Below are 26,745 nucleotides of genomic sequence, written 5' to 3'. Positions count from 1 at the left end.
ATTTGCATTAGCGGCATAGGAAAAGTGGGACAGCGTAATATTTTCAAATTTAAACCTCTAGCGCTTCAACACACACTATAAACTTCATAGTTGTCATAAGCTTATTTTTTTCAAATCCACTTAAGCATACTGCATGATTATTACTGCATAACCATATTCCCTTATTTCGACATGAGTGCTTAAAGGGATAGTTCACCCAAAAAGGAAAATTCTCTCATCATTTACACACCCTCATACATCCCAGAAGTGTCTGATTTTCTTTCTTCTGCAAAACACAAATGAAGATTTTTAGAAGAATATTTCAGCTCAGTAGGTCCTCACAATATAAGTGAATAGTGATCAGAACTTTGTAGCTCCAAAAATCACATAAATTAAATATAGAAGTAATCCATAAGACTCCAGTCGTTAAATCCATATCTTCAAGACTGATATAATAGGTATGGGTGAGAAACAAATACAAATGTGTATTTTTTAACTCTAAATCTCTGCTTTCAATTTTACATCTGAAAGTCACATGTGATGCCTGTTTAGTTTCACTTTCACATCTGAAAGTGAAAGTTAAAGTGGAGATTTAGAGTAAAAAAGGACTTCATATTGTTCTGTTTCTCACTCACACCTATTATGTTGCTTCTGAAGATATGGATTTAAACACTGCAGTCACATGGATTAATTTATGTTTCCTTTATGTGATTTTTAGAGCTACAAATCACCATTTATTTGCATTATATGGTCCTACAGAGCTGAGATATTCTTCTAAAAATCTTCATTTGTGTTCTGCTGAAGAAAGTCAAAAACATATGGAATGGCATGAGGGTGAGTAAATGATGATAGAATTTTCATTTTTGGGTGAACTATCCCTTTAAACCTGTTCAATGACCCCAAAAAAAGTTTTCCCAAACTTTTCGGAATAGCTCACCCAAAATGAAAAATCTGTTATAATTTAGTGATAAAAATGATATCATGTAGCTGAGGAAGGGTGCTTTCACACTAGCACTTTTGGTGCCCAGGTTTGAATGACGTCAAAGTTTGATTCATTTGGATGATGTGAACGCTGTTTTCATAAATAGGGTGCATGTGAACCGCACCCGAGTCCGCTTTGAAAAGGCAACGATTGATATGAACTCTGGTATGGTTCGCTTCTGATATTAATCCATTTCTCATACTTTCTTGACTCCAAATAAATCCCCTTCAGACAGCAGCTTACATTCTTCACATCTCTTGCAACGCATCTGTGGGCTCGCAGCAGACAAGTGCTAACATTCTTCACATCACACACAATAAATGCATCTGTGGCAGACAAACACAAGTGTCATTCTGTGCATGTAAAGTTTTGATGGTAAATCCAAAGAGAGGAATTCTTCAATAACTCTGTGAAGCTGATGTCTTCTTTAGTCATTAACTAGTTACAGTCGTAAACAGTTGCCGCTTGTGTTCACATTGATGATGCAATCTGACTGTGGTTTGGACCCAAATAATATAATGTGAACAGAGATCAGACTTTACATTTTTGAAGAACTATTCCTTTAAATAACAGAAAGCCACACCAAGCCAGTTTCCCTTCTATACAGTGTAGAACAGTGGTTCTCAACCAAGGGGCCATGACCCACTTGGAGGCCCTCTTCCAAGGTGGCCTCAAGTTGACTTAAAATTAATATAAAATAAGAAATATTAAAATAATTCAAATAATTATACTTATTTCAAATGCTAAAAATACTTTAAGATGTATGCCTACAAATTATAAACAGATTTTGGGTTAGGGTGCCTTCAAATATTGTCTTGGATAATGGGGGGCCTTGGAGTCAAAAAGGTTGAGAACCACAGATGTAGAATACTGTAAAGTGAGATGTCTCACCAGAGACTTTGGCCTTGAACGGGCTGCCCACGATGTGCTGCGGTCCTCCATATTTAATGGAGATCAGGTAGCTGCCAGGGGCCATGGGTGTGTAGGTGACCTTGTATCCTTCAGGACACTCTTGACAGTCCATCTTCACTTTCGAGGGGCCATCGATAGTGACTGAGAGAGCTCCTGACCCAGCATTACATGTGTTTACAATGAAGTCTGATGGTACACCTGTAAAAGATAAAGCAAGGAGGTTTATGTGTGTCTTATGAATTGTGGTTGGCTAATGGGATTGTTCACCCAAAAATGAATATTCTGTCACCATTTACTCATCCTTATCAGACTTATGAGGCAGAATGACTCAATCTCAGTCACCATTTACTTTCATTTTAAGGAAAAAAGATGAATGGTGACTGAGACTAACATCTCCTTTCACGTTTCAAGGAAGAAAGCAAGTCATGTGAGTTTGGAACAAAACAAGGGTGAGGAAATGATGACGTAATTTAGCTTTTTGGTTAAACTATCCCTTTATTAACTAATGAAATCATAGCTGTTACATACCTGTAGTTCCCTCCTCCAGTCCAGGCCCAAAAGCAGTCACCATTCCTGGGTCTCCTGCCTGGCCGGGATCCCCTACACAGACCTTGAAGGGACTTCCCGGGATGTGACTTCCATTAAAACGGACATCGATGGAGTGGACGCCGTTCTCCCGTGGAATAAACCTTATCACATGTTTATCTGCACGCACAGGTAAACTGGTTAAAAATCAATCAAATCAATTTCCTTTCAACAATGATCAGATCTGAAATGTCTTTGCGTAACATAGTAACATAGATCTTTGGATCCTAGATAAAATATTTAACCTGACTTGTATTAGAGTGTGTCTGTATGCTCACCATTGTCTAGTTCAGTGATGTAACACTCATCTACTGTTCCGGAGGGTGTGTGAACTTTTGCATCAATCGTCCCTTTTGCTCCGTTCAGCTGCACCGCAAATGAGGCCTCCTGATTTACCTTCAAAACCATTTCCTGGGAGAGACAGAGAAAAAGAACAAATGAACACTAAATCTCTTTCCAGAGAAAAGCCGATACTTGAAATCACATTTGCCAACATAAAAAAATGTTTGCCTCTACTTCATGCTCTTATTTTTTATCCGAGACAACCCTTCTTAACTCTTCAAGAAGAGAACTGCAAGTAGACTTGTCTCGTCTCATGACAAGCTGTGAAACCCTGCTCTCCATCAAGTGCTCTCTCAGAGTGTATTGATAAAGGAGCTGACATCCACACTCAAGGAGTCTCTGAATCTTATCCCATCCCACTGCTACATAGCAGAGTTATTCCCCTCAACAAAACTCAGTGCAAGTCAGTGAGTGTGTGCGTTTGATGTGAAATCACTCACTTGCAGGCTGCTGATGGTGAGGAGGCGTGCGTCATCCGACAGTGATGCAACAGGAACGATAAAAGGGCTGTCTGGGATGTGGTCATCGTTAAATTTGATTGACACCTCGTAGTCACCTGGCATCAAACGTATAAAGGCATGAAGTGAATAAGAAGGCCGGGTGCCAATGTTAAACACACTAGTGAGTTAAACATTGGTAAATTATTCATGAAATGTGGCAAACATTCCACTGCTAAAGCAAAACTAGGCTAATATTAGCATTCCGGGGTCTTACCGGGTTCTTGCACTACGTAGGCCACACCACAAGACCCATCCTTCCTGTCTTCAAAGGAAATCTCGGCTTTGCTGGGCCCTTCAACTGCTATGGACAGACCCCCAGCACCAGCTTCCCGAGTCCAGATACTGAACTCAGCTAACCATCACACAAATATATACAAGTTAATCAAACCAATTATGCTAATGGCTCAAAAAAACTCTCTACAGAACTGACAGCCCTTAAAGGTCTAAAGCAAAGTTTGCTTAAAGGGATAGTTCATCCAAAAATATTAGTTCTCTTATCATTTAGTCACCCTCAGACCATCCCAGATGTATATGACTTTATTTCAGCTCTGTAGGTCATTTCAATGCAAGTGCATGGTGGCCAGATCTTTGAAGCTCCTTGAAGCAGATAAAGGCAACATTAAAGTAATCCATTCCATGAGGCTATAGGAAGTGTAATCGAGTTTTAAATCATGATCACCAAGGAGACTGCTTATGTCAGGACTTATGCTGAAAAAGGAGTTACATTTTGGTCTGTTCTTAGCTAAAACCGATTGCATTGATTAACCCACTGGAGTATTATGGATTACTTTAATGCCACATTTATGTGCTTTCTGGAGCTTCAAAATACTTGCATTGTATGGACCTACAGAGCTGAGATATTTTTCAAAAAATCTTTGTTTGTGTTCAGCAGTATGAAGAAAGTTACACACATATGGGATGGCATCAGGGTGAACTTTCCCATTAAATAGCTCTATACTACTATACATTAGAACTACTGCTGCTTAGTAGTATAATATATTACTTGTATTATCTAAAATCTTAAACATTTAATTTATACGTCCCCTTAAAGGTGCACTAAGAAATGTTTTGGTTATTTTTTTACTGGGCACAGTTGTCTTGGGCTACCGAAATAAGGTGAGTCACATTATGTTTTTTCAAAAAACTATTTACATTCAAGTTATCACTCAAGTCCCTTGGCTGCATTTTATGTAAAACTTTGTATCAAATAGTTAACAATCTTTAAAAATGTCAAAACATTTTAATTGTTTTTTTAACAACATAGGTACAATCCTAGACAAAGTCATCCATTACAATTGGTGATCCACCACAGCTTTGTTAATCGGTTCAGTTGAGTCATGAAGAATGAAGTGGACATAACTAGGCCAGGGGAAAAAAAAATATAGATATCTTTTTCTTTTTTTTTGCAATCTTCATTTGAACGATCCTATAATCAATTCTTAAAATTCCAAGATTAATCTTTTTACATTTACTTAAAAGTTGACTTCAGTTTTGGTTGTGTTATTGTTATACTGTATTTGTTCAATAAATAGAAATTAAACTGCATAGTTCAGGCCCTTATGTTATATTTTTAAGTAAGAAGCTTCCCTGTATAATTTACACGATTAACTGAAAGAGAATCTCTTTTATATGTTAGCAAAATGGACATTATAACTGAAATATACCCAAATGGATTTGAATCAAATCAAATCGAAATCTGAATAAAGGAGGGAATCGAGAGCTTGCAAATCGGAATCGAATCAAATTGGTAAATCTGTATCAATACCCAGTTCTAAGGACGACCCAGGGTGCAGAATAAAATAACTTTTTAAAGACCATTGATATGACTGGAGTCTAAATCTCTTGTGAGCATACATTACATCTCTCAGAGGTCCTACATATTTCTTGGGGTGTAAAACCTTTTAGTGCACCTTTAAAGACCCAAAGACCTCACAATATCCCAGATATCCTAGTTCCTGATTTTCTGTTTCTTACCTGGAACTCCAGCCACTCCCCGGTCTAGTCCAGTACCACCGGCCCGTACCTTGTGGGCCCCTCCCTCTCCCAGGGGCCCCACAGTGAACTGGAAGGGGCTTCCGGGGACGTGCTGGCCCCTGTACTTGACATTAACAGTGTGGGGGCCCATCTCCTTAGGCACAAAGCGCACACTGTAGGTGTTGTCCTCTCCTTCTACTATCTCAGCATCTTCTGTCTTACCGCTGGGACTCGTCACCTGTGCGGTCATCTCCTGAGTACCTGTCTCACCTGAGAGAAAATGAGAGGTGTAAATGAGGAATGGACGAAGGAGAAAAGCAGAGAGAGAGAAAATGAGAATGTGAGAAAAAGTTGGAAGAGAAGGGAAAGAGACAGGGGCTCGCAAACAACATTTCATATATAATTTGAGGCATTTCTTCAATAAGAGCTGGTGTTTTGGCTGGGCTGGCCGCAGAGCTAAAGGCTGATCAGATTTTCCAGCTCTATCCTGTTGTAAATGTTTGCAGTGGAAAGGGTGTGCTCACTCCTATTGAAAACTCCATAAACACCCACACGGTGACTTCATCTCACTGGTACACAATGGCAAAAAAAAGAAACTAACAAAGAATTTTGGCTGCAAAATTTAAATGAATAATTCACCCAAAAATACAAATTCTGTCATTATTTACTTATCCTTGTGTCATCCAAACCCACAAGTTTTTCTTTCTCTTGTGGAACACAAAATAAGATTTTAAAGAAACTCTAGCTGCTCTTTTCCACACAATGAAATCATTCAATGACCAGGACCAAAAAATGACAAAAAAGCACATTTCATATGACTTTTGCGCAAAAGTCTTCTAAAACCATCCGATAGCTTTGTGTGAGGAACAGAATTTAATCAAAATTGTTATTTACTAAAAATTCATCATCAACTAATAACATTTGTTGTCGCTGACATCAAATTAGGCGCAACGTGTCTTAGCATGTCGTATTTTAATGTATGCAAGCAAATGAGATTGCTTTAAGACTTAGGGAAGACTTGTAATATAGAGCTCTAGTCTTCTGAGCTAGTTTTAAGTTACTTTTATGATGCTTATTTATCATTTTTGGAGCTCAATAGATCCACCAGCACATTCTGCAAGATATCTTTTGGGTTCCATGGGGATGCGGGGGGTTTTAATCTATGAACGACAGTATTGCATGCAAACACACACACACACACACACACACACACACACACACACACCCTCTGATTGTCGGGCCTGGATGCTGCTGAAGGAACCCAGGCTCTCCCTGCCCAGGAATCCACCAAAAACGTCCCTGAATGGGTCGCCCCCCACCTGGGTGCTCTCCTCCACCCGCACCTCCCTTTTGGTCTCGCCCACGCGGGTCTTGCTGATCTCGGTGCGTTCCGTGCGCGTGTAGGTGTGGCTGCTGCGGGTGAAGGTACGAGTGAGACGTTCTTGGGCTGACACCATCTGAAACCAGTTCCCTACAGAAGAGGGACCCAAGAAAAGAGGAAAAAGAAAAGAAGGAAGAAGAAAGGGAGTGATGAATAAGGAGAAACTGGAAATGCATGCATCCAAGCCAGGTGAAAACAAACTTTGCTTAAACCAAAGGCAAATACTTTATTTCCAGTTTTGAGCATAAACCTCACTAAATGTTATACGATTTATAAAAAGTAAAACAAAAACACTTAATTCAAGATATATTCTCTGCAAACAAGTATTAATATGTTAAGAAATATGATTTTGGTGTGACAACCAGAGGGAACCCTCCAAGAGACCGGAAGTAACACATTATGACAGAGGGAGACAGTGAGAGACAGATGGAAAGACAGAGAAACAGGTAGAAGGACAATAGTTTGGCATCTGCTCCCCAAAGACTCATTTAGTACACTATGGTTTTTTCCCCATTAATATTTTCAACGCATTCACCAACATTCCCTAAAGGAACTGTCCTCACCAGGAATTTTAAGGTTGAGGTCGCAAGTACTGCCCACCATGGCAATAGAGGGTGCCTGCCTCTTTCTGGTGATGCTTTCCTTCATTCTTCCCTCACCCAGAACCTTTACTGTAAATGGACTTCCTGTGGAATACAGGACAAAGAGTTTAAAAGAGCTGTCTACCTCACAAGTACAAACACCTCAAAGAGTCTCATGTTGGAGGGCAGTTTAATACCTGGTACATGCTGATCTGCGAATTTGATGTTAATGATGTAAGTACCAGGTTCGGTTGGGCAGTAGGTCACTTTGCATGTTCCGTCATCAACATCCAAACAGTTGATGTCCACTTTGCTGGGCCCCTCGATGGACAGACCCAGACCTCCATAACCTATTGTACACACCAGAACCTAATTTATTTAAGTGTGTTTTAACCCAATGAATTTTGAAGCGTGATTCTTTAGGATAAATCAATGCAATAAGAACAATTTCAACGCAAGGATTGATTTAAAAAATGCACTTAAAAAATAATAATCAACATTCTCTTGGATATGTCAGAGTTTGAGTTAAGTTCAAGTCAAATTTCAACATGGCAGCCACCAGAGGGGGCGACACACCTTATGTAGAATGTAACAGCTTTTACTGGGGCACTGGCTGGACTTAAAGGAATAGCTCACCCAAAATTTTTATTTCTCTCATTATTTACTTGTGCCATCCCAGATGTGTATGACTTTCTTTCTTCTGCAGAACAGAAATTAAGATTTTTAGAAAAATATCTCAGCTCTGTAGGTCCACATAATGCAAGTGAATGGTGGCCAGTACTTTGAAGCTCCAAAAAAATACAGGCAGCATAAAAGTAATCCATACGACTCCAGTGGTTAAATCCATGTCTTCTGAAGTAATCCATTTGGTTTGGGTGAGAAGAGACCAAAATGTAACTGCTTTTTCACTATAAATCGTGACATCAGTAGTTTCCTTGGCGATCATGATTTCAAAGTTTCTTATACTTGCAAACTTGATTGACACTTCTAACACTCTGCGTATGCGTCAAGCACTATAATCAAGCTTGAAATCATGATTGTGCCTAGAGACTTCAATGGGAAGATTTACAGTGAATAAGGAGTTACAGTTTGGCCTTTTCTCACCCAAAATGTATTGATCTCTTCAGAAGACATGGATTAAAACACTGAAGTCGTATGGATTACTTTTATGCTGACTTTATGTGCTTTTGGGAGCTTCAAATTCTGGCCACCATTCACTTGCATTGTGAGGACCTACAGAACTGAAATATTCTTCTAAAAATCTTATTTTGGGTTCAGCAGAATAAAGAAAGTCATACACATCTGGGATGGCATGAGGGTGAGTAAAAATTAGGGAATTTAAAATTTTGTGTGAAACTAGTATTCAAGTGAGTATACATCATTTAAACATATTTGTCTAAAAGTACCATTCATTTATTTAGAAATATTTTTTTCTAAACAAATATTTTAGTGGACATAAATACTTAAAACAGTATATAGTATAAGATGATCAGCCAAAAAATATACTCAATTACAAGTATAACAATTTTATTATAGGATGCAAAATCCCACTAACCTGCACTCCTGGTGTCCACAATGAACTCTGCCATTTCAAAAGTATGTCCTTCAATTAGACCTTTCCCAAACACCTTCACCTTACTGGCATCTCCAATCTCTGACTGGCCCACCATGATCTTGAATGGGCTGTTGGTCACATGTTTTCCATTCTTCTTCACGCTGACCACATGCTCACCCACCTCTTTAGGGGTGAAGGATATTCCTGAGGACAAAGAACAACTAGACTGAGTTCTTTGTTCAGGCTTAGGATACATTTACGTAAGCACCATCATATATATATATATATATATATATAACAACAAAGTAAGGCTCCATGCGTTTGACTTTACATCAAAGGTCTTTTCTGAGCTGATAGTGAATTCTATAAGGAAAATTGATTTTAGTTTCAAGCAGCCTGGCTTTAGAGCCAAACACTATTGTCATTATTTCAAAAGGTTTCAGTGTTTAATTGCTGACATCAGCCAGAGCATTTTGATATTCTTTTGTTTTAAAAACCTCAAAAGAATTTGTGTTCAAGCTATTTATTCAAGCTTCAGAAAGTGTAATAATTAGGGTATCTTCATCATAACAAAGAGTTTGTAATTCTTGTTTAACTCCTAATGACTGATTTTAAAGCTGAAGTGTGGAATTTCTACAGCATTAGCAGCATCAAACATGGTTCCAAACAGGTTACACAAACACTCCACCTGTCCTCCATTGGTCACCAAAAAGAAAGTCGCGCCCCAAACTCACGCGATTTCATTTAGTCAATAGACCTTTTTCACAGACTGTGATGACAAGTTTCGGCCTTTTTTAGCAGCGTAAATATTTAGAACAATATATACATTATACCTACTTTAAATACATTATACCGACTTTAAATATTGAGTGTAAATTTATAACATTATGCTTATTGTTATATTACTCTGGAATTAGTTTTAAAAAACAAATGACCACAGCTGCGAGGGGGTTTCGATTACAGCTGCTGAGAGTGTGACAGTACATTTTTTTAACATGTTAATCCACCGCTCTCTATTTTTGTCCTCTTCTGGAAAGTCATTCAAAGGTAATAGTGGATTTTTTTCATTTGGTCTTAGAGCAAATGGGTTAGTGAAAATATAATTTGCGGTGATCTTCCATTTACTCCCATTCACCGCTGTCGAAGTATACCCTGCAATCATTTACTTCCACATTTCAATACCCGAAGTGTTAAAAAAGGTCTTTGTTGCTGTGTCGGAACACTGTAACAAACAATTCAATGCTTTGAAAGAGCCAAACAGACTCACTTTTTGGGGGGAATCACTTGTGAATGGCTTACATATAGTTTACACAATTTGCCTTATTTACATGCTTCTTTATCGCTCAGTCATAGATCATGTCACGCTGTTGCTCACCGATGTGTCTGTTTGGCAGTCTCTTCAGAAGGCAGGGCTCCTCGTTGCCAGACGGTGCTCTGATACTCGCGGTCAGAGAGCTCAGGTCAGTCTCTGTGATCTTAAGAGATACGTCTGTGGCCGTGCCAACGTTCAGCTGAGACGTCTTCATGGAGTCATCACCTTTATCAAGAGCAAGTAACCGGTAAAGTGAATTGGGACAAAAAAATACAAATAAATAAACAATAAGTTAAAGACAGTTGCATTGAGAAAAGAAGAGAGAAAACTGTAAAAGGATACATAAATACTTGTCTTTTTTTGTCTTTTACCTTTTTGATTTGTAACCAGCGAGCCATCTTGTGCTTGAGTATGCAAGTAATATAATTATTCATGATTTTAAAGGAATAGTTCACCCCAAAATTACAATTTCATCATAATTTACTCACATTTATGTCATTCCAAACCCATTTGACCTTCTGTCTCATGCATATCACAAAAGGAGAATTTTTACAAAATGCCACAGTCCGTCTTTCTGGAACATTGGCAGTGGATTGTTCCTAACTTTAAAGCTTATGGACCTAAAAGTATCATAGATGTAGTCATCTGAAGTCTTCTGAAGCCAAACAAAAGGTGTTAACGTCTGTTGCGTGTTCATGAGCACTAGGAGAAAAGTTTGTTTACAGTGGCACGCATATTCACGTTAGAACTTGTGTTGTTTAGTGCTAAAAACAACCACTGTGAACAAGCTTCTCTCATTGTGCTCATGAATGCGCAAAAGATATCTAAGATATATAAGATTTTCACGGACAAATAACTTTTCAGGTTTACATATGAATATGTCTTCAAAAGACTTGGAATATGATGCACAAACCACATGGGCTACATTTATTATACATTTGGGTCCATAGACATGCACTGTGTGGGTGCAACCCCATGCCTGTTGCAGAGAGCAGTTTTATATAGAGAAAAGTGAGAGTGAGATTAGGGGGAAAGGGGAAACAGGTGCTTCCTGTTACAAAAATCTCTGTGAATGTGTCTTCTACTTTTAGAAGCACTGCACGGATGCACTTCTGCGGTTAAAATCTCCAAGAGTGAAAGCACACACACACATCACTCTTGTAAACACACACACACACACACACACACACACACACACACACACACCCCTACTAATTTAATTATTCATAGACTTGCTGGAGAGACATAACTTTGCCCCCTCTTATTTATCCTCTCTCTCTCTCGCTCTCTCTCGCTCTCTCACTCTCTCTCTCTCTCTCTCGCTCTCTCTCTCTCTCTCTCTCTCTCTCTCTGTACATACACATATTTAGGCACACACAAAACCCTCACCTGTGATCTTGGCTGTAAAGGGGCTTCCAGCAATGTGTTTGTCATCAAACTTGACAATGATATTATAGTCTCCCGGGGCAGTTGGCAAGTAAGACACCGTGCAGGTGCCATCTTTATTATCCTTACAGTTTATCTCTGCCTTAGAGGGGCCCTCCACTGCCAAAGAGAGACCACCTAAACAAAAGAAAAACCCTTAATGTCAGTTACCTTTTAACTAGATCTGTCAAAATTAACGCGATAACACATCCGGTTTATTTAAAAAGTTTAACGCGTTAATCTTTCTTAATCGCGATTAACGCTTTTACCGTTAATAATAAACATAAACCAGCATAAACAATGGATGGAAGGGCGAAACCTTTTTGATGTGTCTGCCCAGATTTGAAGTACCACAGAAGCACGTAAAGTCTTAACTTAAGCGTTGATGCACTGATGCAAATTGTGAACACAGTTTCATGATTTCTGTAACAAAGAGGATAGCCACAGTCTGCTGGCCAATTAATATTGTGGAGGATGAGAGTTTAAGAAATGTAATGCCCATTGCAATGAATACTCAATTGTGTGGGGACTAATTCTTTCAATTAGTCAAACTCTCACTTAGACTTTGGGTTTAAATGTTTAATGTTACTTGAATTGGTGCTATTTTAGTGCATTCTTATCTTGATACTGTGGAAGACTTTGCTTGAAAAAGTTTAATAAAGCATTATTGTTACATATTGTTTAGTTTTCTTTCCTAAGAAGTAAATAAATGCATTTTGACAGGAAAAGAAGTATATAGTCAAATTTCATCACTTTTAAAATGTGCGATTAATCGCGATTAACTACGAAAAATTTAATTATGGAATTAATTGTGATTAAAAATAAAATATGGACTAACAGCACTACTTTTAACCGATAAATTTTCATGATATTTACAGTACTTTGTCAGTTGTTTACAATTACTGAATAAGGATTTTAAATAGTCATTCTATAGACATTGCACTCACAAAGTGCAATTTATAGTCAATATTATAGCTGAGCTCAACTAGAAACATTTATATTCACCACAGATATTTCCATGACTTTTTAAGTTATTAAATCAATAAACAACAAATAGTCGAAACTTCCGCGGCAAATACTGAAAAACTTGTTATTGCAACAAGAGAAAAGATTGCGCACAATGTCGTATTGTATTTATTTAGAGGCCAAAAAAGTGCAAAAAGCACTTGCACTGAGCACTTTGGCACTTTTTGCACTCTCTTTGATTTCTTTATAAATTCTTCTTAAACAAATTGTAGGGGTACTCAATTGGCGGACTCCATATCTGGACCGAAGTACAATTCAATCCGGACCGAGATCTAAATTTTTGTGCTAGTTATCTGACACATAGTTAAGTGATTGTGTAGGCATGCACATGCATTTTGCCTCTCTCCCCACTATAGGTATGTGGCGCTGCATAAAGCCTGAACTGTATGTAGTTGAAGGATCGGTTATTTTAACAACAGTAGCAGAGACACAGCTACAGATACGGGCAAAGTGAAATTATCTTCATGTCCGATGTGTGATTCAGACGGTTCAGCTAAGCCAGGTTTGTGTCAGGACAAGTTAACGTGCCACCTTTAGACAATAACACTTTTTCCTTCTATATTTACCTTCATTAATCAGCATGTTAACCTTTCATAATAAAAAACAACACAAAAATGTTGTTCTAATTTTGTGAAAATTTATAATTAATTAATCTTTAAAATGAACTGTTGATCTTATTCTGAGAGTTTTGAAGAGACTATTTTTTTTTTTTTTTTTTACAAAGTACTATTGCTGCCAATGTGGCAAGTTATAAAATCTATTCAAAAATAGATATTATTTAATTTCATAGCCATATGACACTATGTAAGCTACGTATTATTATCGTATTACTACATATTACTTTGCTGGAAAGGACCTCTTGAAATTTTAATTGAGTACCCCTGCTATAGACGTTGTGTGCAAGCTTTTTCTCTCGTGGCAAATAAAAAAACACATATAAGCCAGGGACATCTCTCTTCTTGACTAAGCAGGTGGTTCTTAGCCAGAATAAGCTTCAAAGTGGACCAGAATTTATACTGATAGTCAAAAGTCTGGAAACGAAAAACTGTTACAATGTGACACTTAAGCTGCAGGGCCTGGTGTGTTTTACCTTCTCCAGCATCCTTAGTGACGATTGTGAACGTGGCGGGTTTGTTAACCACCCCATGACTTAGACCAGGGCCGTATGCATTCACATGACCACTGTTAATGGCATCCACATAGAACTGCAATGGACTTCCTGTAAGCAGATATTAAACAGGCATCACTTCCTGTATATAACAATATATAACAAAAAATACCAAACAAACAAAAAACTTGAGTTAATGTGGTATTTTAATAGTTTGAAACCAAAGTTACTAATACAAATTATATTATACCTGGTATATGATTTCCATCATATTTGATGTCCATCTCGTGAAGGCCTTTCTCAGTGGGGGCATATTTGACCGTTACAGTACCATCCTTGTTATCAGTGATGTGCGGATGGGCAGTTTTACCAGAGGGCATACGCACCTCTCCTGTAAAAAGATAAAATGCTACAGAAATTACCTTTTTAGATATGTCTTTTTCTGATAAAAGGAGGATTCTATGAGAATCTAGTCTCTCTGAGAACAACGTCAAATTACACCCTAAATTGAATTTTCAATCTCAGATCCATGTTCCTTTTTTTGACTCATAAGCGGTACCTGTGATCTCCCCCTTCTGCACAGTAAACGGAATGACCAGATTGAACGGGCGGAGCATCGGCTCCATGCAGTCCACTGCAGTGATTTGTTCCTCTGTGGCCTTAAAGAGAAAGAGATTTCAGACTCAAATTACTGCTAACTAAGAAAAGTGGGCAGATAGAAATGCATGCAGTTTTTAGTGGCTGTGATTTTGAAGGGCTCAGGCTGGTTGGGCTGCAATGGATAAAATATATTTGCAAAAGCAGCAACTAAAGAGCCTCAGCAACAACACGTTCATTAACTCTACAAATGCATGATTAGCCAACAAGCTGCTTTAACAACTTGTAAAAAGACATCAGCAGTGAAGCTCATGGGAAACGAAGGAGAGATGGATGAAATTAAAATGTGCAATGATAAAAGCAAAGAAGCAGAGAGGGTTTAGAGTGTTATCTAATGGCTGGTGTGTACCCAATGAGGGATGTAGCCCTGGTAGGGGGCGTAGGGCTGCTGTAACTGCAGTTTATCACATGGTTCCTCAATTATTGGGATGGTATCAGATGCCTGGAGGAGGGAGGTGGTCACATGGTTAGGGTTTCACACCACACACATTTTCATGCAGCAAATTCAATTCGACCCACTGAACTGGAATTGAATTGCTTTGTTTAATATCAGAACTCATGAATTATGATAATCATACGTAAAAGACAAAACAAAACAATAAACAAAATTGCTAATAATGCATAGCAACAGAATGCACTCACCACTACATGGAAGGGACTGTTAGGAATATGCTCTCCTCCAAAGCGGATAGTGATGACGTATTTCCCAGGTTCTGGTGCAGCATAGTAGATATCAAAAGTTCCATCAGAGTTCTCCACCACATCCACATCCAGCTCCGCCCCATCTGGTGTTGACACTTTGCAGGTGACCTTACCCTTCCCTGCGGCCTTTGCATCTACAGTGATAACTGTCTCCTCCCCGATCTGAATGGTGGGTCCAAGCCCCGACCCTATCCAATGTACAATCACATAGCATGTGCATCTGTTTTAATCTACTAAACAGAGAGGTGCATATTTACAAGGTGAATTCAGATAAACTGGTCCACTTTTTGCCATTAATCCCAATATTGGCAAAACAAAATTCCCAATTTATACAAGTTCACCCTACATTAAAGACATGCAATGATCAATAAAGGAAACTGATGCTTTTAAATAACTCACCCAATCCGTGTCCCCCAATAGACACTACAAATCAAAGAAAAGAGTTGTTGTACAGTAGTAACTTAGTGCATTATTAATCAATTACAAAGATAACAGAATTAAATTGTTGTGTGGTCACAGATAATGAGTGTTTTAACTTAACAGCTTCAAGCACTGCAAAATAAAGTAGGGGTCTGTACTGACCTGTCACATGGCATTTGCTGGCATCTCCAGTGGGCAGTGCATGAATGCGGTAGGGGGAGTATGGGATCTCATCACCACCATATTTGATTGTTATAGTGTAACGTCCTGTCATGTCTGGGAAATAGGACACAGTGTACGTCCCGTCTCTGTTGTCCCGAATGGTGGCTTTCTTTGGCTTTCCCTCTGGGTCCTGCAAAAGGAATAAGTTGTTGTCTTTGTGTATTTTTGCGAGTTAAATGTGTGTGTGTGTGTGTGTGTGTGTGTGTGTGTGTGTGTGTGTGTGTGTGTGTGTGTGTGTGTCTAAACCTCAGTATTTTAATGGTTATACTGAACATGAAGGTTCTATTGCTTCAAAAAAAACCTTGTGTTTATGAATACAACAAAGTCTTTAACTATTTGCTAAAATAAGTGTACCCAATATTCCTCACACTAAACAAAAAAATAAAGAACACTTATATCCGTATCAGACAGCAGGCATCTCTAACTGTTAGTCATGTAGTGCAAAACCACATGTAGGGTATTAGCCTCTAATGACAAGTCAATCCACACACACCAGCAGAGGGCATCATTAATGGTGTAAAGTCCCATCGAAGGGTACAACAATATGGCTGCCCGGGGGAAACTTTTACTCACATCCAAAAAACATCACTTTCGTGTAAGCTGAAGATGTTTTTGGATGCTTTTGAATGAGTGCAGTATAAGAACACCCATTTTTGTTCCCTCCATACCTTTTTAGTGTGGAAAGTAATATGATTGTGAAAAGCAAGGCTCTGTTCCCACCCTTAAAAAATACAATTCCCAGGTCATCTCAAACCATTCAACGTCACAACTGGCTATGAAAGGGTGGGGAATATTTTAGGTATGAACCAAGAAGATAAAATAAGTGACATGAAAAGAAGGAAAGTCATTGCCAAAAAAGAGAGAGGAGAAAGAATCAGATCAGACAGACAGACAGATAGACAGCCAGACAGACATATTGATTCAAGATAATCTCCAAATAAGAACCAAGAAAACTCTTTATAAAACAATTAAAAGATAATTAAGTCATTCCATAACAAGGAACTTGGGCAAAACTAGGGAATACTACAGGGAGAAAAGAAAACAAGGGAGAAGGGGAACTTGGGAAATGGTGAGTTATAACAACCAGAAGAGGCCAAAAACAAAGGGCTGCCTTACACATCCTTTCCTAAGAATATGGAAGGGGATGGTGCCCTTTACAATGTGGTTCTCCCACACCCTCCTACCCCAGTCCTCCACATACACAGAGGTCTCATGCTTGCACCCATCTGGACCCTACAGCAACAGCAGGGAGGGATCAAAGTGGGGGCACATTGGGCATTAAAGCATATGTGAACATCAAGGGTAACCTCTGTCTTACGACATGTCAAAAAAGAGGACCGATCAGGTGGTGATGTCACTCACCAGTATCTGTACGGTGAGAAGGCCCTCCCCTGCGTCACGGGCATCAATGGTGAACTCCACAGGCAGGCTGGCCGGTACGCCAGATGCATTCAGACCGGGACCGCTGGCACGGACTTTACTGGCATCATGAGCAGGCAACACCTTGATTTTAAATGGACTGATGTAAAGAGTGAAACAGACAGATATATTGATCATGAATGCACATCAAGTTAAAGTAATGTTTAGGGTTACAAGGAAGCAAAATCCCTATCTATCTGTGACATGCTGTTGATTACAACAGATAATAATTTTGACTTATCTCTCAGTTTGCAAAATCAAACAAAATTTGTGTTAACATTAACTGACTTACAGTACAATGGAAGTCAATGGTGCAACACATTCCAGCATATTTAAAAGCAGAAATGTACAGCTCAATTTTTTAAGTGCTTATATGAATTATTCCAAACAAATGTTGTGTTTTTGTGCTGTAAAGTTGTCTAAATCGTTATTTTAGCTGTGAGAATATTGTTCTAGGTGGATGAACATGCTAAAGTTGCAGGTTTTGAAGCCTTTGTTTGGTTTTGAAAAACTGGACATACTGTAAATTTTCTCAGACAAGTTTGGCAAGTGAGTCTCTCTCATGTTAAAATGTTTAATGTTGAAGTATTGTGGCTATACTCTTAAAATGAGTATATTTGAATGGACATCCTAGTGCAATGACTTGCCCCATACACTTCCATATCTTGTTACTTAGGATGTCCTTTTCTAATTTCTGATGACTCTCACCTGCGAGGCACCTCTTGGTCTGCATACTTCACACACACAGTGTAAGGTCCATCTTTAGCGGCCGTATAGATCACAGTGTGTGTACCATCACCATTGTCTGTGATATTCAGTGGCTCTGTCGTTCCTATTATACAGAAAAATAAGATGGATGATCTATTTTCATGTCCGTCAACCAGTCCAGACAGTGGTAAAAAAAAAACTGATCTTAATTCAAGTGTCTAATTGTGTACAGTATGTGTGTTTTTGGCATTTCACCTTTAGGTCCGTACAGCAGAACCTCCAGCTGCGCGAGACCAGCCTTGCTGCAGTCCACGGTGAATGTTTGCGGGACGTGAGCTCTGACTCCACTTCCAAGGCCAGGACCAGAGCACTTCACCTTACTGGGGTCCACTAGCTCCCTAACGGGCACCCTGAACGGACTGCCTAAACATTCGCCAAATTTAACCGTGTTATTGAACAGTAGACTCGAGATTAAATATTTGAGCATGAAACCAAACTGACACTCAAAATTGTGTCATGGTAATATTTTGGCTTCCAAATGCCTCGTATTCACTAACTGCTAAAATCTGGGTCAATGCATAATTAGAACATTCAGTTTACTCAGAAACAACCATGGAATGAATTGGGCAAAAGGAAATTACATCATACCTGGGATCGGCAGGCCTCCAAAAGAGATGTTGACGTCATATTCTCCAGGAGTGAATGGGATATACTCCACACTACAGCTGCCATCTTTGTTATCTTTACAAGACATCTTAGCTTCTGATGGACCCTCGATGGCCAAACCAAGTCCACCTGTACCAGCACCTCTAAAAAAAAAAGATAGAATAGAAAAGACAGATGTTAAAATGGGGCAGATTGAAGTCATAAATGACTGAATATAATGCAATTAGAATTCCACTAAATACTTATACGCAGGTCTGAATATACCAAATTCCAAGCAACTTAACTACACAAAGGAATAAAATACTTGCAAGAGATTTCTTGCTCTAAAACTATTCATGCCAAGTCTGAGGTTGTTTCTGCATTGACTTTGAATGATATTTTATGTTCTGTGTGGATTTTCATCATAAAACAATGAATTGCTGCAGTAACATTTTGTGACTTGCTGTGAATGAATTAATGTATTGTTTGTTTGCATTACAGAATCATCTTTTTTTTTTTTTATTTGAACTTTTTTTTGCTTTGTTTTAAGCATAAAGATTTCTAGATTTTTATAGAAAAATGTAGTGAGTATTATACTTAAAACAAGAAACAAAAAAACTCTTTACAATGTGTCAAGAAAATTTGTATCACTTTACAATAAGGTTCTATTTGTTAACATTAGTAAATGCATTAGGTATCATCAGTGTTGGGGAGTAATGGAATAAATGTTACAGGATTACGGTACATATTTAAAATACAAAATTTAAGTAACTGTATTCCACTACAGTTACAATTTAAATCATTGGTATTTAGAATAAAGTTACATTCAAAAGGTATTTTGATTACTGAAGAGATTACTTTGCATTTTAGTGTCATTTGTTTCATTTAATATTTAGTCCTTTAGATGGAAAACATTAATACATATAAATGATGCGATCCAAAGTGCATTTGAAAAGTGGTGTAGGTAAAAATATAGTGTAGGTATGTACCTTGTCTCCACTGTGAAGCGGTTGGGTTTATTGACCAGACCCTCTTCCAGACCCGGGCCATAGGCACGTACACGACTGGGATCACAACCTTCGGTTACTGCCACCGTGAACGGGCTCTTGGGGATGGGTACATCATCATACAGCACCTCTATCAGATGCACACCTACACAAAAACAGATGAGATGAATCTAGAAGTGAATCATCTTGCGTGTGGCCATATGGAGTGGGATTGTGTTTGTTTTTTTCTCTCAATCAATACTTTTGATTGAATATTATCAAGGCATCATGGGAAAACAGACATCAGATGTCTCTGCTCAAAACATAATGAATGACTATCCATCCACAACATTGACATCCACACAGAACAATCGATACAGCAACCGTGCTCAGAATATCGGTCAGCACTGAGAGTGTGTGTGTGTGTGTGTGTGTTTTAATCTTGAGGGAGAAAACAGAGGTTCTATTCAGAAGAAATGCCAGCTTATCCTGTTAAATTAAGTAAACTGGTGGAGACACACAGGCCAGCTTACCTCAGCATGAGAGACAATTACAGACTTTATGCAAAGCAAATGAAACCCAAGACTAAAATCAGTTTATTATTTCTCACTATAAAACATTTTTTGACAAACAATAACTTATATGTAGTGTTTTCAAAGACAATGGAAACTAAATGAAAAACCAGTGCAAACAAAGCTTTTATTTATCTTACCATCCTCAAATGCTGTGTACTCCACTCTGTAAGTGCCATCTCCTTTGTCAGTGAGGTACGCATCTGTGTTGGCACCAGAGGGGTTAACGATACGAACTTTGATGTGGCTTCCCCCCATCTTGTTGTAAACCCGGGTGTCGACGACAAAGTGAGTAGTGACCTCTCGTAGTACACCTGTGAATATATACATATATCATATATAATATTTATTATATTATTAGATATTATTAATAATACTTTTTTTAAATAACAATACATCGACTATTGATCGGCAGGTTATTTTCTCGATACCTATTTGAGACATCGATATATACAGTATATATATATATATATATATATATATATATATATATATATATACACACACACACATTACCTGACATTTAATTTAGATGCCTAATTTGTGTGCTTTCCAATTCCCTGTCAGTTGGCTTTCCATTTTAATGTAGTATAGCATAATAGCTTTGTGAGACCACAAGGGGGTGATATAGCATTTACTGTACTTAATACTTTACCAAAGTTGTGCTGAGAAATATATGAAGAGACAAAGACTATTGCGCAACGAGTAACCCTATTTATACCTGAAAAAAATTCAGATATAGATGTAAAATATGTAAGAATATATTTGTATACATATTGTCACAAAAATTAACCAATAATGTCATACCCAATGTTTCACCCCCTTCCAATCCAATCAAACCCTGATAATATAAAATCAAGACACAACCTAATGAATATTCGTTTTACCTCAAAAATCAGGCACATTATGGAAGTTAATTGTGTTGCAAATGCTATTTCATGTTGTGCTTAGCTTCTATACTGCTCTACAAAGTCAAGGCACGGTATCTACGCCAACACTGAAAAATGGCTTCAAAGTTTTGTGATTGTTCGGCCAAATTTGGTTTCCCTGAATCTAAGCAAAATTGGGTCACATGGCAGATCATAGTTTCAAAGACCACATTTCAGCCATAATTATGACATAAATGTACAGTACCTCTGGGCTCCACTCCTGGACCATAGGCTTTGATTCCACTGGTGTCGAGAGCCGGATCTACTTGCACCTTTGCAGGGAAGTTGGGAACAGCGTGTCCTCCATATTTAATCATGATAGTGTACATGCCGTGGAAAGGAGGGATGTATGTGATGGAATATGTTCCATCGCTATTATTCTGGACGTGCACCTCTGCCTTAGCTCCCGAATCTGAAATAATCTCGATGGTCAGCTCCGCCTCTCCTGCTTTGGAGCAGTCCACTGTGAATGATGCCACCTCATCAACTTTTCCCTTCTCCAGGCCAGGTCCACAAGCTGTGACCTTGCTGGGGTCGAAAACAGACTGTACCATGGCTTTGAAGGGGGAACCAGGGATGTGGGCATCAGCAAACAGGATGTTGATGGAGTACTCTCCAGGCTCGGTGGGCAGGTAGGACACAGAGCAAGAACCGTCTCCATTGTCCTGGCACTCAATCTTTGCCTCACACGGACCCTCCACAGTCAGACCAAGACCCCCAGTACCAGCACCTTTGGTGTCAATGGCGAATGGAGCGGGTTTACCCACAATTCCTCCATTCAGACCAGGTCCGTAGGCTCGCACCTTGAAAAGAAAATAGAATCGTTGGGTAACAAATCAACATTAAAATTACAACTAGATTTTTACAACTAGTAATTCTTGCCCAAGCAAAACTCGCCATCAAGATGTAAGGGTGCTCTGGGTGGTTGTCAGAGAGTTGCTATGTAGTTGCTAGGGTATGCTGGGTAGTTGCTTGGGGGTTCTTGATAGTTTCTAGGTGGTTGCTTGTACCCCAAGTGAAAAGCCACCCGCCCCCAAGTCCCTATGATATTCTGATCCCTAGATATGACCCAGGCCACTCTTTAAATGTAAGTCTATGGGATAGTTTCACTTGTTTTATCATTTCACTATCATATTAGCTTAAAGGGATAGTTCACACAAAAATTAAAATTCTCTCATTATTTACTCACCCTCATGCCATCCTAGATGTTTATGAATTTCTTTCCTCAGCAGAATACAAACAAAGATTTTTAGAAGCATATCTCAGCTCTGTAGGTCCATATAATGCAAATAAATGGTGATCAGACCTTTGTAGCTCCAAAAATCACATAGAGGAAACATAAAAGTAATCCATAAGACACCAGTGTTTAAATCCATAACTTTAGAAGCTATATGATAGGTGTGGTTGAGAAACAGATCAAAATGTATGTCCTTTTTTATTCTAAATCTCCACTTTCACTTTCAAATCTAAAAGTCACAAGTGGTGCCTGTTTAGTTTCTACTTTAAATCTGAAAGTTAAAGTAAAAAATAAAATTTTAAATACTGGAGTCACATGGATTAATTTATGTTTCCTTTATGTGATTTTTGGAGCTACAAAGGTCTGATCACCATTCACTTGCATTGCATGGACCAACGGAGCTGAGATATTATTCTTAAAATCTTCATTTGTGTTCTGCTTAAGAAAGATGGGATGGGATGGCATGAGAGTGAGTAAATGATGAGAGAATTTTAATTTTGTGGTGAACTATCACTAATCCAGCATTCCTGAAATATACAGTACAACTTGTAGTTACACAAAATGCACAAGGGTCATGAAATATTGTTTTTACAAAGCCTGGTTCTATTTTAGTGAGCATTCTGACTCTAGTTAGTGGCTCATAAACTCTCTGAAGGTCTCCAAATCTGATTTGCGGGGCACATATTGCACTGTACCGTCCAGTTTCTCTGATAACTCCCTAAAAACATCCCATGTTTCTCCTCATAAAGAGATTTTTATCTGTCCCACCCTGCTCTTAATACATGTTTGTCCTTAAGAAAGATCCATGAACGACTCTAAATGCCAAGACACAATCAAGCACAGTGTCTGTGCACCAGTGGATCACAAAAATAGAATCAGTGATGACATAATCTACTGTAGGCACAAAATGTTTTTCAATTAAAAGGATTAGAATTAATCATGATAATTATGGCTCAATGGGTAAACAGATGAATCACACTCTCCTTCCTACGGCCCGTACCTTAAAGGGATCAGGAGGCATCACACCCTCCGCCGTGAAAGGACTTCCTGGAACAGGGTTTCCATCATAGCTGATGTCCACTTTGTAGGGCCCTTCCTCCGGGGGAATGTACTTAACTGTGTGAACCTCACTGGATGTTCCAGATTCCACCTTACACGGGATTGGTCGGCGAGAGGGTGAGGTAATCTTGACATCCACCTTTCCTTGGCCTCCAGCACCTCGTGTATTAATAGTGAACTCCTGATCTTTCCCTACATCCACTTCTACACAAAACACACAAAATAATAGAATAATAAATACATCATAGCACATCCAATGACTTGGACTGCATAAAATGTTGCAGCAAATATACGGAGTTTGAGTTGCAAAGTTACAAAATATCATGCAGTATATAGTGTAAACTGTGCAGTATTTCAGCAAGCAGTTGCAAGTATTCTATTCCTTCAAGCTCTGTTTTGGTGGTTTTCTGTGGACTTACTGTTGTTGAGTCCTTGAACTTTGACCTTGTTGAGATCCAAAGGAGGAGCAATAGTGATGGTAAAAGGGCTTTTGGGGATGGGGTCACCACCATGGCACACGGAGATGCTTAAGTTACCCTGAAGGACAAAGGAGAGTGAGAAGTTTTATAAAAATCTACTTTGTATACTGTATACTACTATCATGGTTCCCACTCTTTTCGAGGCATGAGTTTCCAGGACATTTCCAGGACATTTTACAGTATGTGCCCTACAAGTGTAATATTTAAGCAAAAATACATGCATCCATAGAGCTTTTATTTTGACGTTTCTGTATGTTTTTGACTGTAGTTTTTCACCTCCATATAAGCAGTTCACTGCATGGCCCAGTGTGATTATTAATACCCGTAAAGATGATTAAATGAAATAAATACATAGTCTACAAATACAATTTATATGACTAGATTCCGTCCATGTTTTCTGCATACTACATGTGGTTAATGCTGTATATAAAGACTCAGATCATTGAATTATTGAAAATGAATGCACATCCTGAGGTGTGAAGTCAGAATCACCAACTTAGGGTGCTGATTTGGCCTTCACACCTCGGGATGTGCAGGGTGGTTTTTTAATCAGTGGTACGACTATATTTGCTGTCTAAAGAATATAACTAAAATGTTTTTGTGGTTAACAACAGCAATATTGGAACGAAAAAATCTTATTTTGTATTATATCATTATTTATTTCACCGGAGCAAAGCAGAGATCACAGCAGATGAGCAGAGAAAGTTTGTCACAGGAAATAGTTCATCAGTTATTCGTTGACGTTGTTACACAATGCGCATTCGGTGGCAGATATATTTGTGTATTTGTATATTCCGAGTCCCGATTGTTACCATATAATGTAGAACTGATTGACTGTGTTATTGTATTGTGTATTGTATCTGGAAAAATATTTTCAAAATTCTTATTTTCCAGGACATTTAGGTATTTTTCTGAAAAACTACATTGCAAAATTCCAGGTTTTCCAGGATGTGTGGGAACCCTGACTATATACACTGTAGGAGCAGGAAATGTTTGTGTCTTTTATTTTGTAATTTAGCATAGGTGGGTCTGTTTCCTGTTTGTAGTAAGTGGAGAGAGAGTAGGTGAGTAGCTGGAAACGCTCACTTTCTGTTGACCGTATCTGTTGAACTCTGATTGTCTTATGAGTTATCATTACCTTAATTTTCTGTTGCTATGTTCTTTATCTGCATTGGATTAATCATCACTTTCCTGTCAATAAACCACTATGGTTTCAACTGTATCAGAACGAGTCACTGAAGACTTCCCACTACTTAGCCTCTCAGCGGCGACTGGCTGTCACTATATAAACTACTGTACTGTATGTTCCGTAACCATAACCTGGTGCTTGGAAATCTCACCTGCTGTAATGCAGTGTAGCGCACAGTATAAGAATAGTCATGGTTATCAATAATCTCAAAGTCACTGATGGCTTCTCCTTTCCTGGCTGCATTGAAGTGAACCTCAGGGGTGGCCTTTCCTGCTCCTTTAGTGTAGATCGTGAAGTGGGTCGGCTTGCCCACTTCCACACCTGTGGCACAGACACATGACAAGAACTGTACATGAGTTAACCATAACCTAGTGTTTTCATAATTGTAGTCACCATTAATTAAACTGACCAGTCTTGTTGATACCAGGGCCTTCTGCTTTTACTTTATTAGCATCGTGGGATGGGTCGACTTTGATACGGAAGGGACTGATGGGAATTTCCTGTTAATTCATAGTCAAAATAAGACATTTTTGTTAACAGATCACATGCAGAATACATTCATATACTTGACTGAAAAACATAATACTGGTCAAGACAGACCTGATCAGCAAACAGCACCATGATGGTGTAGCGACCGGGTCCGGGGGGCGTGTACTTCACTGTGAATGTGTCGTTGTCATTTTTAATGATGTCAAAATCGATATCTGCTTCAGCAGGTCCCACCACACCAGGAGCGCACTTAATCCCAATGCTGACATCTCCTAAATAGTCAGAAGAGATAGCAACTAGATGGTACAAATACAAGAAAAGGAGTTACAGTCTATCAAGGCAAATAGAGAGTCTTTCATTTTTGTTAATTCAACATACAAACACTTAAAATAACTGAATTTGCACAAATAGGTATGAAAATGTATGGTAAGGTAACAGTAGTAACTAAAGTTGATCAGCTCAGACCTTGCCCAGCCTCACTGCAGTCCACCGTAAAGTATGTGGGTTCATTGGCCTTCAAGCCAGATTTCGCCACACCTGGTCCATGCACCTTCACATTCTCTGGGTGACTGCCTTCTCCAATGGTCACCTGATAAATTTAGAAAGTCCATAGTTACAGAACTAGGAAAAGGTGGTTCTTGTAAAGCTATGATCCAATATGGAATCTATGATCTAGCATGGTCTTGTAAAAGGAGACTGAAATTTAAAACTGGAAAAATGTGGTAATAAACTTTCATTGAAAGGCCTATTGTTTTGGTTCCAAATTATGAAATTTCTTGACCATCAGCAATTTAAAAATATTGAATGGATTAAGCTCTCACCCTGAACGGACTGTTAGGAACATTGACCTCTCCCCAGGTGATGATGATAGTGTGTTTGATGGGCTTGGTTGGTATATAAACACAGAAAAATGTGCTGTCACCATTGTCTGTGATCTGGATTTCGATGGGGAAACCTTCTGCATCCTAAAATAGACATAAAAGAAATATAACATTATAGATCATTTGTACTGTAAAAATACATAAACACATAAATAAAAAGAATCATACAAAAAATAAACCAGTTCTGGTCCTGATTCTGATTTAATTAGTGATTTTGGATTCTTAATTATTGTATTAAGGATTCTTTTAAGTAGGAAGCAAGAAGCAAAAATATGTCAACATTCTATTTTTGGTAACTTTTAAAATCAATGTACCATTTTGTTGAGAATGTGTATATTTAAGTTAAGCTGTCATATGAACAACTAGTCAATGATTAGACTGATTTCAATCTCACAAGTCTTAAGTTCACATAACACAGCAGCAGTTCTCTGTTTATTTCAAGTTGGACATGATGAAATGTAAGAGTTTTGAAATGTATTTGTGTCTTTT

At 38.5% G+C, this 26,745-nt stretch overlaps 1 protein-coding gene across 7 annotated transcripts in view; it reads right to left on the bottom strand.

Moving 5' to 3' along the window:
* LOC127638679 (filamin-C-like) overlaps positions 1-26,745 on the bottom strand; it is a 65,505-nt gene that overhangs the window by 1,639 nt on the left and 37,121 nt on the right. For 2 of the 7 annotated variants that reach the window (XM_052120306.1, XM_052120309.1), the window contains 34 exons: positions 26,197-26,340; positions 25,841-25,964; positions 25,487-25,647; positions 25,296-25,386; positions 25,038-25,207; positions 23,638-23,755; positions 23,160-23,422; positions 21,128-21,725; positions 20,134-20,307; positions 19,425-19,587; positions 18,439-18,599; positions 18,046-18,213; positions 17,791-17,914; positions 17,026-17,182; positions 16,780-16,896; positions 15,604-15,793; positions 15,421-15,444; positions 14,962-15,209; positions 14,669-14,761; positions 14,222-14,321; positions 13,913-14,053; positions 13,645-13,773; positions 11,493-11,666; positions 10,167-10,328; positions 8,792-8,995; positions 7,434-7,586; positions 7,219-7,341; positions 6,500-6,745; positions 5,275-5,544; positions 3,515-3,652; positions 3,241-3,356; positions 2,737-2,869; positions 2,402-2,578; positions 1,853-2,071 (listed from right to left, as the gene is read on the bottom strand). In XM_052120306.1, coding sequence (XP_051976266.1) covers positions 1,853-2,071; positions 2,402-2,578; positions 2,737-2,869; positions 3,241-3,356; positions 3,515-3,652; positions 5,275-5,544; positions 6,500-6,745; positions 7,219-7,341; positions 7,434-7,586; positions 8,792-8,995; positions 10,167-10,328; positions 11,493-11,666; positions 13,645-13,773; positions 13,913-14,053; positions 14,222-14,321; positions 14,669-14,761; positions 14,962-15,209; positions 15,421-15,444; positions 15,604-15,793; positions 16,780-16,896; positions 17,026-17,182; positions 17,791-17,914; positions 18,046-18,213; positions 18,439-18,599; positions 19,425-19,587; positions 20,134-20,307; positions 21,128-21,725; positions 23,160-23,422; positions 23,638-23,755; positions 25,038-25,207; positions 25,296-25,386; positions 25,487-25,647; positions 25,841-25,964; positions 26,197-26,340 — 5,773 coding nt within the window. The remainder of the gene's footprint in view (positions 1-1,852; positions 2,072-2,401; positions 2,579-2,736; positions 2,870-3,240; positions 3,357-3,514; positions 3,653-5,274; positions 5,545-6,499; positions 6,746-7,218; positions 7,342-7,433; positions 7,587-8,791; positions 8,996-10,166; positions 10,329-11,492; positions 11,667-13,644; positions 13,774-13,912; positions 14,054-14,221; positions 14,322-14,668; positions 14,762-14,961; positions 15,210-15,420; positions 15,445-15,603; positions 15,794-16,779; positions 16,897-17,025; positions 17,183-17,790; positions 17,915-18,045; positions 18,214-18,438; positions 18,600-19,424; positions 19,588-20,133; positions 20,308-21,127; positions 21,726-23,159; positions 23,423-23,637; positions 23,756-25,037; positions 25,208-25,295; positions 25,387-25,486; positions 25,648-25,840; positions 25,965-26,196; positions 26,341-26,745) is intronic. The other 5 variants (XM_052120308.1, XM_052120312.1, XM_052120310.1 and 2 more) reach the window with 3 other exon arrangements.

Source organism: Xyrauchen texanus, chromosome 47 (genome assembly GCF_025860055.1).
Source record: "Xyrauchen texanus isolate HMW12.3.18 chromosome 47, RBS_HiC_50CHRs, whole genome shotgun sequence".
NCBI classification, from domain to species: Eukaryota; Metazoa; Chordata; class Actinopteri; order Cypriniformes; family Catostomidae; genus Xyrauchen; species Xyrauchen texanus.
The sequence above is the reverse complement of the archived record's forward strand: the minus strand, read 5'-3'. Positions and strand labels throughout refer to the sequence as shown.